Source organism: Arachis duranensis, chromosome 1 (genome assembly GCF_000817695.3).
Source record: "Arachis duranensis cultivar V14167 chromosome 1, aradu.V14167.gnm2.J7QH, whole genome shotgun sequence".
Classification (NCBI taxonomy): domain Eukaryota; kingdom Viridiplantae; phylum Streptophyta; class Magnoliopsida; order Fabales; family Fabaceae; genus Arachis; species Arachis duranensis.
Genome location: NC_029772.3, coordinates 94,887,004 through 94,900,687, shown reverse-complemented (window position 1 = coordinate 94,900,687; position 13,684 = coordinate 94,887,004). Strand labels below are relative to the sequence as shown.

The 13,684-nt window shown below is 43.4% G+C and overlaps 1 protein-coding gene across 1 annotated transcript in view; it reads right to left on the bottom strand.

The window, feature by feature from the left end:
* Nucleotides 1–10,079: 10,079 nt before the first annotated feature.
* LOC107463285 (uncharacterized) overlaps nt 10,080–13,684 on the bottom strand; it is a gene marked incomplete in the record, with an annotated part of 4,130 nt that continues 525 nt past the window's right edge. The window contains 7 exon segments of the mRNA XM_016082064.3: nt 10,080–10,920; nt 11,118–11,294; nt 11,413–11,531; nt 12,011–12,113; nt 12,353–12,625; nt 13,220–13,417; nt 13,495–13,669. Coding sequence (XP_015937550.1) covers nt 10,174–10,920; nt 11,118–11,294; nt 11,413–11,531; nt 12,011–12,113; nt 12,353–12,625; nt 13,220–13,417; nt 13,495–13,669 — 1,792 coding nt within the window.

Sequence of the window (13,684 nt, the reverse complement as noted above, 5' to 3'; positions counted from 1 at the left end):
AGGTATGCCCCGGAACATTAGCGCCGTTGCCGGGGACTCGAGAGATCAACCAGTAATGGCGGACAACTCACCAGAAGATGGACATACAGCGTCTGATTCCGAGCAAGAAAATCCAGATACCGGAAACAATGACGCAGACCTGACCCTTCATCAAGGAACCAGCGACCAGCATAAAGAAGGCACCTCTGGGCTCAAAAACCCAAAGGCAAATTCCTCGGAAGGACGAGAGTCTGGAAAGGAAGGGTCACCCCATGCAACCGAGCTAATGGGGCTGGTCCACGGCCACCAAGGTCGTCTGGAGCAACTGGAACAGGAACTAGAACGACAACGAGAGGCAGAGCGAAACCTCAGGGAGGAAATAGAACGACGAAAAGAGTTGGAAGAAAAACTCACAAAGCTTGAATCCTCCCTTAAAGGCCGAAACTCCCGCGGCAACCGAGAAGAGTCGCCCTTGGGAGGAGAGGAATCGTTCAGCGAGGACATAATGAGGGCGAAGGTTCCAAGAAACTTCAAAAGCCCTGATATGAACCTCTATGACGGAACCACAGACCCAAAGCATCATTTAAGCAATTTCAAAAGTTGGATGTATCTGGCTGATGCTTCTGATGCAACACGTTGCAAGGCTTTTCCGACCACCCTGTCAAAAGCGGCGATGAAATGGTTCGATAGCCTCCCTCCAAGGTCGGTTACCAGCTTTGAGGACCTCTCAAGAAAATTTCTGATGCTATTCTCCATCCAGAAGGATAAAGTAAAACACGCACCGAGCCTCCTGGGAGTTAAACAAGAGGTTGGGGAACCTCTGCGTGATTACATGGAAAGGTTCAACAAAGCGTGTTTAGAAATTCAAGATCTGCCCACAGAGACAGTTATCATGGGATTAGTAAATGGACTTAGGGAAGGACCCTTCTCACAGTCCATATCAAAAAGGCACCCGACCTCTTTGAGTGATGTACAGGAGAGAGCGGAAAAGTACATCAACATGGAGGAAAATGCCAGACTGAGAGAGTTGAGTTGGCGACCTGAGCACCCTCCCTCGATAAAAGAGAGGGAGAGGGAGCCCAAGAAGAAAGAAGACCTCGGTCTTGACAGACCCAGGAAATATCACTCTTATACTCCTCTAAAGGTTTCTATAGTGGACGTATACAGAGAAATTTGCAATACTGAAAGGCTGCTGCCTCCCAGACCCATTAAAAATAAAAAAGGGGGGAGTCGCAGCGATTACTGCGAGTACCATAAAATATATGGTCACTCAACAAACGACTGTTACGACCTCAAAAATGTGATAGAAAAGTTGGACAGAGAAGACCGACTTGACAGATATCTCATGGAAAGGTCGGACAATCATGGGAAGAGAAAGTGAGATGACGCGGATAGAAGAGACCCACCACCGCAGATTTCGGAGAGACATATACATATGATCTCAGGTGGATTCACGGGAGGGGGACTCACCAAGTCCTCTCGCAAGAGACACCTCAAGCGAGTCTACCATGTCGGGAGCGAATCGCCCGACCTTCCCACCATCTCATTTACAAAGGAGGATGGACAAGGAGTAATCCCTGGACACGACGATCCAGTGGTGATAACCATGATCCTAGCCAATGCCCATCTCCACAGAACTCTAGTAGATCAAGGAAGCTCGGCGGACATCCTTTTCAAACCCGCGTTTGATAAGCTAAGGTTGGATGAGAGAGAGCTAAGAGCCTACCCCGACACCTTATACGGGCTAGGCGACACGCAAATAAAGCCACTGGGATTCTTACCCCTTCATACTACCTTTGGAACGTAGGTTCGGCCTATAATGCTCTAATAGGCAAAACGACTCTTAATCGGCTTGGAGCGGTGGTATCCACCCCCATCTCTGCATGAAATTCCCAACAACAGCTGGGGTAGCAACGGTGCGGGGAGACCAGAAATTGGCAAGAAAGTGCTACAATGAAAGCCTGAACCTGAGGGGAAAAGGCAAAGAGGTTCACACCATAGAGCTCGGCGGTGCAAGGGCCAAAGAAGAATTGCGACCACAGCCAGGAGGAAAAACTGAGGAAATACAGGTCGGCAAAGAGGAGGGGAAAAATACCAACATATGAGCCAACTTAGGGGAAACCCTGAAGCAAGGAAAGCCTGGAAAGCCTCTGACATGCCTGGGATAGATCCCGAGCTTATGTCCCACAAGCTCTTGGTGTATCCAAGATTCCGACCTGTACAACAGCGAAGGCGCAGGCTCGGCCTGGAACGAGCCCTAATGGTGGAGGAGCAAGTACAGGCACTCCTAGAAGCCTGCTTCATCAGAGAAGTTAAATATCCAACATGGCTAGCAAATGTAGTGCTAGTCAAGAAGCAAAACGGCCAATGGAGGATGTGCGTCGACCACACCGACTTAAATAAGGCGTGTCCCAAGGACCCTTATCCACTCCCAAGTATTGATACTCTAGTAGACTCTAGCTCGGGGTATCAATACTTGTCGTTCATGGATGCCTACTCGGGATATAATCAAATCCCTATGTATGAGCCAGACCAAGAGAAAACATCGTTCATCACGCCCCGAGCAAATTTCTGCTACGTGGTCATGCCATTTGGATTAAAAAATGCAGGGGCCATATACCAAAGACTGATGAACAAGGTGGTCGCTCCCCACCCCCCCACCTCGGGAGCTTAACGGAAGTCTACGTAGACGACATGCTAGTAAAAACTAAGGAAGAAGCTGATCTCTTGACAGACCTCTCGCAAGTCTTCGACACCATAAGGTTACACGGGATGAGGCTAAATCCCGCAAATTGTACCTTCGCAGTGGAGGCCGGAAAATTCCTAGGGTTTATGCTGACGCAAAAAGGGATTGAAGCAAATTCCGATAAGTGTCAAGCTATACTGGAAATGAAGAGCCCGACTTGCTTAAGGGAGGTTCAACAACTAAATGGCCGACTTGCAGCCCTCTCCAGGTTCTTGGCAGGATCAGCATTAAAATCCCTTCCACTATTCTCTTTATTAAGAAAGGGATGCCAGTTTGAATGGACTCCAGAATGCGAATGAGTGTTCCAGGAGTTCAAAAGGTTCTTGAGCCAACCTCCAATCCTAACCCGACCTCTAGTTGGGGAAGATCTCGTCCTATATCTGTCCATAGTAGACAAAGCTGTCGCATCAGCCGTGATAAGGGAGGACGAGGTCGGACAACATCCAGTGTACTTCATCAGCAAAGTTCTACAAGGCCCCGAACTAAGGTACCACAAACTGGAGAAATTTGCTTACTCCTTAGTAATAGCCTCACGGAGGCTACGGCCTTACTTTCAAGCACATACGATAAGAGTCTGAACGAATCAACCCATGAAACAAATCCTCTAAAAGACGGATGTTGCAGGGAGAATGGTTCAATGGGCAATAGAGCTCTCCGAGTTTGACTTGAAGTATGAAACTCGGACAGCAATCAAAGCCCAATGCCTCACCGACTTCATAGCAGAATACGCGGGAGATCAAGAGGAAAAGCCAACTGTATGGGAACTTTATGTAGATGGATCCTCAAACAAGACAGGAAGCGGTGCAGGCATAATACTGGCTGACGAAAGGGGAACCCAAATAGAGGTATCCCTCAAATTTGAATTTCCAGCTTCAAATAATCAGGTAGAATATAAAGCCTTGATTGCATGATTGAAGCTGGCAGAAGAAGTCGGTGCAACAAAAGTAATGATATACAGTGACTCTCAAGTGGTGACCTCCCAGATAAATGGAGAGTATCAGGCTAAAGACTCGAACATGAAAAGATACTTAGAAAGAACTCTGGATTACCTCGGGCATTTTGCGGAAATCGAGGTTAAGCACATAACCCGGGATCTCAATAGCAGAGCAGACGTCCTCTCCAAGTTAGCAAGTACCAAGCCAGGAGGGAATAATAGAAGCTTGATCCAGGAAACTCTCCAAGAACCCTCTGTGGTAAAAGTAGAGGACAAACGAGATGTCCTTGAGGTAACTGGGCTAAACCTCGGATGGATGAACCCCTTGGTCGAATACCTAAAATTTGACATCCTCCCCAAAGAGAAAAAAGAGATTAAGAAAATCCGGAGGGAAGCACAACATTACACTCTGGTGAAAAATATCCTTTATAAAAGAGGAATATCAACGCTATTGTTGAAGTGCGTACCGACCTCAAGGACCACTGAAGTACTAGAGGAGGTTCATAATGGGATCTGCGGAAACCATCTCGGAGCCAGGTCGCTAGCTAGGAAAGTAATTCGAGCTGGATTCTACTGGCCGACCTTGCAGAAAGATGCCACAGAATTTGTGAAAAAGTGCCAACCATGCCAAATGCATGCAAATTTCCACGTGACTCCCCCCGAGGAGCTCATTAGTATAACTTCTCCATGGCCCTTCGTAAAGTGGGGAATGGATTTGTTAGGTCCTTTTCCCCAGGCGCCAGGACAAGTCAAATACTTAATCGTGGGAATAGATTACTTCACAAAGTGGATAGAAGCAAAACCATTAGCCACCATCACAACCCAAAGAAGTCGGAGGTTCCTCTACAAAAATATCATCACAAGGTATGGAATACCTTATTCCATTACTACAAATAACGTAACCCAGTTCACTGACTCCACCTTTAGAAACCTAGTGGCTAGTATGAAGATCAAACACCAGTTCACCTCGGTGGAACATCCCCAAGCAAATGGACAAGGCGAGGCAGCCAACAAAGTCATATTGGCAGGGCTAAAGAAAAGACTACAAGATGCAAAAGGAGCCTGGACAGAGGAGCTCCCCCAAGTGTTGTGGGCTTACCGGACGACACCACAATCTGCCACTAGAGAAATGCCCTTCCGACTTATCTATGGTGTAGAAGCTATGATACCAGTGAAAATTAGTGAACAAAGCCCAAGGGTGATCCTCCATGATGAAATCGGGAACATACAAGGGCACAAAGAGGAACTTGATTTGCTCCCCGAAGTCCGAAAGCAAGCCCAGATAAGAGAAGCAGCATTGAAACAAAGGATGACTATCAGGTACAACAAAAAATTCATTCGAAGGAGCTTCGCCGCAGACGACTTGGTCTTAATCAGAAATGACATAGGAGTCAACAAGTCTGGGGAAGGAAAGCTCGCCACTAATTGGAAGGGACCATACAAGATTAGGAAAGTCCTAGGAAAATGCTATTATAAGGTGACCGACCTAAACGGCACCGAGTTACCAAGGTCGTGGCATGCTTGTAACATGAAAAGGTACTATAGTTAAATGCAAACTCTACTCCCTGATGTACTCTTTTCCCAACTTCACGATTTTTTCCCAAAAATCAAAGGGTTTTTTTCTGAAGAAGGGTTTTTAACGAGGCATCACAGTAGAGACTAAGGGGGAATAGATTATTAAAAACCCTTAGTAGCAGTAAGGTACCTTCCCAAATAAATAAAGATCTTTTACAATATCTCTTATAAATTCCTTCTCGTCTGTTTTTCTTTCTACGAAATGCGCCGACTTAAGCTCGACAAAGCGTGAAAATCCCATGAACCGACCTAGATGGTCGTCAGGATAAAACGACGAGGTACAAGTCGGTGTAAAGAGGTTATAAAAGTTGATCATGAGAAACTCGGAGACACTCCGACTCATAAGTCGAGATGAAAAATCGAGTAGGAGAAAAACACATCGCAAAAATAACCTAAGTCATAGGAACTCAATGAATCAAAAAATTGAGTATAAGGAATACCAAAAAGAGATCGAAAAACCTATTAAAAAGCCAAAGCTAAAGGTTGTCCTAAGCCCTTAAAACAAAAAGGCTCAAAAGGGACAGACAGCCTAGAAAAAGGTTTTCAAAAGATCAAAGGGGTTTTTCAAAAACGCCAAAATCAGAAAAGCATGCACACCGAAAGGTAACTAAAACCCTTATCCAAAAAAGGGTATTTTTTGTTAAACTTAAACCCTTATCCAAAAAGGAGTATTTCTAAGTATTTTTTGTTTACGGCCTTAAGAGGCCAATGAAAATGTCAACGAAGTCACCACCACAAAAAAAGAGTTTAAAAAAGAGGGGACCCACAGGCCGGGCCCCATATAGCCAACAAATTTTTTAGAGAACATCACCACCAGAGTCGGGAAGAGTAGTCGGAGCGCCATCAGGACCAGAGAAAGAAGTGTCCATAGGAGACGGAGAGGAGGTTCTGTGAGACCTTGAGGAACTCGAAGCATCCTTTAGACGAGGAGGGGACTCAATGATTCTCTGCCCCGAGTCTTCAAATCTGACTCAGAGACAACCTCGGGAGCAGGAGGAGAAACTATGGCACCATCAATGACGACCTTGTCAGGATCCAAAGGAGAGAGATCCAGGTCGGGAGCAAGGACTTCGACCTGCTCCTTAAAAATCCTCCAGGCCTCCTCGACTCCTTCATCAATAGAGTCCTCCAACTCGGCGTAAGCATTCCGAGAATTCAACAAGTCCTTCCTCACCTCCACGAGGTCCTCGAACAAGCTCGAATAACTCTCCTGCGCCTTCTTCCTCAAGCCCTCCTCCATATTGCATTGGGCTTGTAACTTGCTCTCCTTCTCCCGAAGGCCATCCCTATCCTCCTTCAACTTAGTGACCTCCTCCTTCAACTCCTTCTCATGTTTCTGATATATGACAAGCCTTTCCTCCAACTCTTCAACCCTCGAGGATGAACCCAGAGAGCTAAGAGGAGTCTTCTCAAAAATATCAAGAAACTTGGTGCACACCGCCGCCGCCCTGATATTCTCCTGAGCCAGAATAGTGAGGTGGTTCCGGATAGAAACATCATCCATACCTATACAGGCATGGGGATAGATGTATTTTCAGATAAATGCAAGAGCATCCACCTTAGCCTCACCTTCAAAAGAAGAGCTAGACTCTAAAGTCTTACGCTTCTTCTTCTCTGGCTCAGGAGAAGGTCGGGGGGAGGGGGCGGCTGAGAAGAAGCCGAGGAAGAAATGACGATGGGTTGAGAAGGAGTCCCCAAACTTCAGGAAGAAGGGGAAGGAGGAGGAAGAGGAGAGCTAGTTACCCTGGCGCCGCCAGCCCTAGCATGGGACCTCGCCTTGGCCTCCTAGACTCTCTGGTAAGATTCACTGGAATTCTTCTTCGCCATCTCTGTAAAAAAACAATTAGCCAAAAAAGTTAAACAAGTCGACAAAAACAAGTCGCAAGTCGGAAACAAAGCAGAAAAATAAAAGCTACCTAGTTGTGTCTGGACAACGGTCGGCGACCCTTGGAGAAATTTTTTGGTATCCAGATATGGGGCCCTCTCCCACACTTCTGGGAGGAACACCACAATGGCTGCCTCCACTTCATCTAGATCGTCCAAACCATATTTCTCACAGGGGGAGGCCTCTAGCCAGTACGGAGGAAAGCGAGGGGAAGAACTCTCGTCTAAGAAGAAGGGGGTAGTGACCCTCTACGCCTTGAACTTTAAAAAAATAATTTTTGAAGTCATGGAAGGATTCATCAAAAAGGGTGAAAACTCTCCGACCTTGTATAGCTCGGAAAGACACCCATTGTTGCTTGTTATTTTGCCCACTGAAGGGCTTGGTCATGTGGAAGAGATAAAAGAAAATCCTCAAGGAAGTCAGAAAGTCTAAAGCATGGCTGATAAACTGGTAGATTTTCAGAAAACCCCAAGAGTTGGGGTGAAGTTGGGTAGGAGCAAATCGGGAGTGACGTAAGACAGTCATTTCGAAATCAGAAAATGGAAGAAAAACACCCAAACGAGTAACCATGCTCTCATACATGTAGAAAAAATGAGGAACCACCTCAGTGTCCCTCCCAAAACAAACCCGGTCTTCCGGACCCGGGACCACCAATTCATACTTCGGCTCATCCTCCTCGGAAGTACAAATTTGGTGATGAGTGCGAAGGTTGGTGATAAATTCGGTATCGACCAAAGGTTCCTCCCCTAAGACCGTGACATCGACCCATTGAGCAAGAACTTCTACAGAAGACATTCTTTCCTAAGGTATGATGAAAACCTACAAAGGGAAAAGAAAAAGAATAAAAAATGAGAGTTCCTAAGGGGGCATGGAATTAAACAGAAGCCTACGACGTCACCTTCTCTCCCTCTAAATAATAAAAGGCATGCAAATAGAAGCACTTAGTAAAAGAGAAGGGGAGAAAGAACCAACCTTTGCCTGGAAAAGGTAGAGGAAGATGAAAGCCTTCAAACAAGAATTCCCCACGAACAGATGAGAAGCGAATTTGAAAAATCGCAGAAATGAAACAACGACAAAAAGGGAAAGTATTTATAAACACGTTAGGGGCATAATGGTAAAAACAGAAGCGGTCATTAATGAGTGCACCGTTACCAAGGTAATCAATCCATACGCGAACCTCTAACGGACGCGACGTTTGATTAGACGTAACTGTGAAAATCAAAAGCCACGAAAAGTCACGTCGGATCACGTCGGTTCCCTCACAGGTTGGCTACGACCCCGAGTAGAATACTCGAACCCAAGTCTTAAAAGAAATTGGGCTCGAGTAGGGGTACTGTTCATACCCTGACCCAATGATAAGGCCCAGGACCCAACAAAAGGCCCAATCCAAAGGATTGAGCCTCGCCCTATACCGACCTTCTCCCTACGAAGTCGGTTCTCACCACGACTTTCCCCAAAGAAGTTGGGAACGAAGATTAGCTGGCCGATAAACACTCATTCAAATAAGTAACTGCCCCTAAAATCTCTCTACCCACTTCCAGAAGCCATATCGTAACCTCCCTAAGATAAAGGGACGGTTATACCCCTAAAAAGTGGAACTACTCAAACGGTGGTTATTGGTTCACCACTATAAATACACTGACATCCCTCAGGTATCTCTAAGTTCCAATATTCTCAAAACCTGCTTAGGCCCCTACTGACTTAAGCATCGGAGTGTCTTTGCAGGTATCACCCCCCATTCTTTCACATATACAACTCAGATAGCGGCTCCCAGACGTAAACCAAGTCGGAGACCACTCTCCTCTAGCGCTTGGGCCTCACAAACAAACCCAACTACCATCCGGTTCTAGGTATGCCCCGGAACAGTTGTATTAGATTTTTATTCTTGGGAAATACCCGTTTTGTATACTTACATAATGGATATCTTTTACATAATTGGATTATGATGAGACTTTTACATTTTAGATAGTGGCAAATGATAATGGATCAATACAATATTCATGTAAAACAAATGCAACAAATATTTTCAAAATAAAGATTAATATCTTAGGCTGCGTTTGTTTCTGAGAACAAAATATGATAAGACATTGATGGACAGAGACATAAAATTTTATGTTCTTGTATTTTGTTTGATGATAAACTAGAACAAATTATAAAAATATAATTTATTCTCATTTTTTTCATTTAAAAAAATTGAGATGAAAAATATAATAATAAAAAAATATAATTATAAAAAATTAACAAAAATAATAAAAAAAAATGAAAAATAAATTGTGTCCCTTGTTAGTGTCTCTACGTCCTTCTTGTCAGAATAGACACAAAATACACTAATTCAATGTCTCTGGACATACTGTCTCTATCCATGTCTCCTCTACCAAACATAATTTTGTGTCTCTGTATCCATGTCTCTGTGTCCATCTCTCAGTGTCCTAGTGTCCTGCTTTGTAAACAAACGCAGCCTTATAGCTCTTAAGATCTACTTATTGCAAAATTATTGGCACGTAACCCACGGTGGAAATTCATTTCTAATTCACGGGTCGAGGAAAATAATCTGAGAATGGGAAGATTGATATCTTTCAAAATTCCTTTTTGGAACTATACAAACCCCACATCGGAGATTCTATAGAGGGAAGAGTAGAGAGCTGCATATAAAAGAAGGGAAGCAGCATGATAGACTCTTAACCTGTCCTGTCAGGGGGTGAAAGGCGACTCGTTAATGAACGTATAGTGACGACGGGCCGCGCCAACACCGATTAGTGCGAACACACTACTCTCCGACGAGTAAGACCTGCCCTACTTTGGCGGGGCTTGCCCGTCAATTTTTGGAAGCTTCTCCACTTAGGAGAGGCTACCCAAGCCTAATTCAATTCTTAATTGTTACGTTTGTTCCATCTATCTGTGTGATGGTATTCCTCTTCTATGCCAGTTAATTGAGAAAGGGGTCCAATTAGACATTGAAGTTAGATCAAAATTATTATATAATTAGGCATTCCCCAATCAATAACATCCTTTGTGGCCATATTTGTTCTGTAGTATTGTATTTACAATTGTATTTCACATTATCACGTCAAAGCTACTATCTTTCTCTAGTTCTCGAATTAGTAGTTCCATCATCCTCTTATACATGGGCATGTAATGATCATTTATCATCGTTTTTGAAAGCCTGAGCTTGCTATATAGCTCTCTGGGTGTTTCATATAAGCAGACCCGCTCCTCAACGGGTCCATTGGAATTTGAATTAGAATCACCAGATGAAGGTACAGGGACAATATGCATGATTCTTCCTGGGGGATAAAATCGTTGGTTATCCAAGTTGTCGGATGTGATCGAATTACTGCTTTCTGCTGCATCAACAAACTGATTCTCTTCTTCGATTATTTCTTTTGCTGCGGCTGCCTCTTCTTCCCGAGCCTGAATGTCGGTGATATTGTCCTTCTGCTGGAGCTCCTGCTCCAGTTGGGACCATAATTCACCTTCAGTGATGCCATCCACAGTGGAAGTGGTCACGTACTGATTAGCAGGGAGGAGTTTTTCCTCTTCATCTGTGTCATCGTGGACAGATCCTCCACTTGATGAACTAGGTTCATCATTACTAAGCATATGATCTCTAACTACCTCTTCAGTAAAAAGAGATTCCGCATTTCTCTTGGGTACTACAGAAGTTTCTGCTGAGTTCTCCAGTTTGGAGTTTGGTAGTGGGCCAACATTCCGACGACGTGCACTCATGCAGGACCATGATGACAATGATGAGCGAGTTCTGACTACAGCTTCAGCAACACTTTGTGCACGCTTCATCACAACCTGCGAGTATAAATCCTTCTTTTGAGATGCTGTAATTAATATCGTTGAAACTGCTTGAACACCAGCATTTATCAAGATCCATGGACTTGGATGATTGCAAGGGAAAAAACTTGCCAACATCCAAAAAATATGTATTTGGAAGAAATTGCATCTTTGAAGACTTTCAACATCAAATAGAGAATGAAGGCTGATACAACCTGGGTGCTACTGGTTACTGGCCTCAAAAGAGCTCCTGCACCAGCTACTCTTGCTTTGGCGCTAGATATAGATGGCAACCGGGATCCAAGTGCAGTCGCAGAGCGGTAGACAACATTCAGGACCTTTGTATGCTCAACTTGATCTCGTAAATCATTCAACCATGATGATGCTGTGACCTAAATAAAACTAAAGTGAGTAGAGAAAGAATAACTTCCTTACACATAAGGTCAGAAATTCATTGACACCAATATTCCACAAAACCATATAAAGTAGGGAGAGAACTTAATAGAGCACCTCAGAACGAAGATCATCGACAGAAGAAGTTGAGAATGTGGGCACTAGATCAGAACCATTTATAACAGTGGTGATAAAGTGCTTCCCTGATTCAGCTAATTCCCATGTCATACAGGCAGCTGAAAAATGACAATTAAGAAGGAACTTAGAAATAATGATTATGAAAAGAAGGGCAATGTTTCCTTATTAGAGAAATCCAACCTCATAAAACATATGCAATAAGCAAAATATTCGGTTAGAATCATGAGCAAAGATCACATATACACCGAGACCAAAATAGGCATTCCCACTGGGAAAACAAACTGAATCCTTTGGTCCCAAGTTATGACCAATATCAGACTACGTAGCTGAACACATCTCATGATTGGACGTCACAAATTTGAAATCGCACATCACCACCAAACTCATTACAATAGCACCATCTTATGGCCACTAAGCAACTTATTATTGATCCATTATAAAAAGAGGAATTTCAAGTAACTTGCACAAATTAGTAAAAGATTATTTATTGAGTTTCACAATGCAAAATATACTGAATTAGCACAATACTCAATTCAAAATTAACTTCAGATATTAAGAATTCAGTAGAGCTACATACCTGGGGCAAATGTGACACATGTGCTTGAAGAGAACTCTTTTTGTTCTCTAAGAATATAAGTTAACAGTGCAGCAGTACCACCACCAAGTGAGTGCCCAACAATCTATGACAACATAAACGGGGATGTGTTGCACAATGAAATAATTTGTATGTTTTCAATTGGAAGAAAAAGAAGATCCTGAAAGAATATAGAGTCTAAAGTGACAAAGTTTAAAATAAGAAATAAATAATAAAAGGAAAAAGAAGTACTCCAATATTTTTTTATTATTGAGTGAGTTCTTAGTTCAGCATACAGAGCTGTAGCATTAATAATGTTCTTCCAAGCACAATGAAGAATAATACCTTGACTTTAAAGTCAGCACATTCACCAAGAGCCTTATGCAATGTCGGAGTGCAGAGCTTTGCAATCCAACGAGCTGCAGCCACCATACCACAGTGTGCATATCCTAAAACCAAGTTGCTCACCCCACCGTCATTTAAAACAGAGTGGTGGAAAGGAACGACAGCACCCATTGCAGCTGTTAGAGTATCTTTTATGCTATGGGTTCCCCGGATCAATAGAAGAAAACATTTTGATTGTGTATCCCGTATAATTGTGAAAGCAGGCTTCAGAAGCTGTTATAAGAAAAGAGTTTTTTGTAAGATGCATCGAGTAACACATGGAAATAGATTAATTATGGAAAATAGAGTCGCAATAATAATTCAGAAGTAGAAGTGTAGAACACATGTTAACAACACTCGGCACCCAGCAGCCATGTCTAAGGAACGCAAAACTGACGATTTAAAATTATAAAAAGCAACAATAATGACATCTAGCAATCTTCATGGCCCATTTTGCCATTACCCTACTGTGAGAATTTTTATCAAATCGTACAGTAAGCACACAATGATTAAGAAAGATTTAAACAAAAAAATACTACGAAAAATATGTCCGATACAATAAAGCTCTCCACCTATGAAATTCTGTTTTGGAAAATAAGTTTACATGTATGTAAATAATTGTAGTCCTAAAAAAATTGTATTTTATATTCCCTTAAAAAATATATTTTTTTTAATTTTTTGTAGGATTGTTTATGGTTATTTTAGTTAGAAAGCAAGACGGAACCAAGCCCAAAAAATGTCACAAAATCTCAGCATGTGATTCAATTCATTAATGAACAGAGTATATAAATAACTGAGAAGGAGAGTGAAGAAGGAAGAAGAACGCACCGCAGCTTTGGGCTTCTGAAGGAGAACATGCTCCGGGGAGAATCCGGCGGAATCTAAGAACACCGGAAACGGCTTCTTTGAGAAGAGCATGCACATTATCAGCAACCTCAACAGCTCACGCAGCTCCCCAATTATTTCACGCCCTTTCAATTCCACACAACCACTCCCTCCGTATACACTCGCGACTTCCACATTACCCTGCAAAGTTCAAAAACCCTTATAATTGAAGAGGAATTGAGAATTCCGAATTTGTAATTTGGAAATTGGAGATGAACCTGCTTGCGCATGAAGTAGTTGATGCCGAACGCCAAGTCTCCGATGGGCCACTTCCCGAGAGTCTCCGAGTACGTGAACCTCAAAGTCTCCGAGAGCGTCACGATCGACTCCAAGAGATTCGCCGGCGCCTGAGCTGGCCTCCGAGCAAACCTCCTCCTCACCGTTCTGCTCAGTCTCGTCGAATCCATT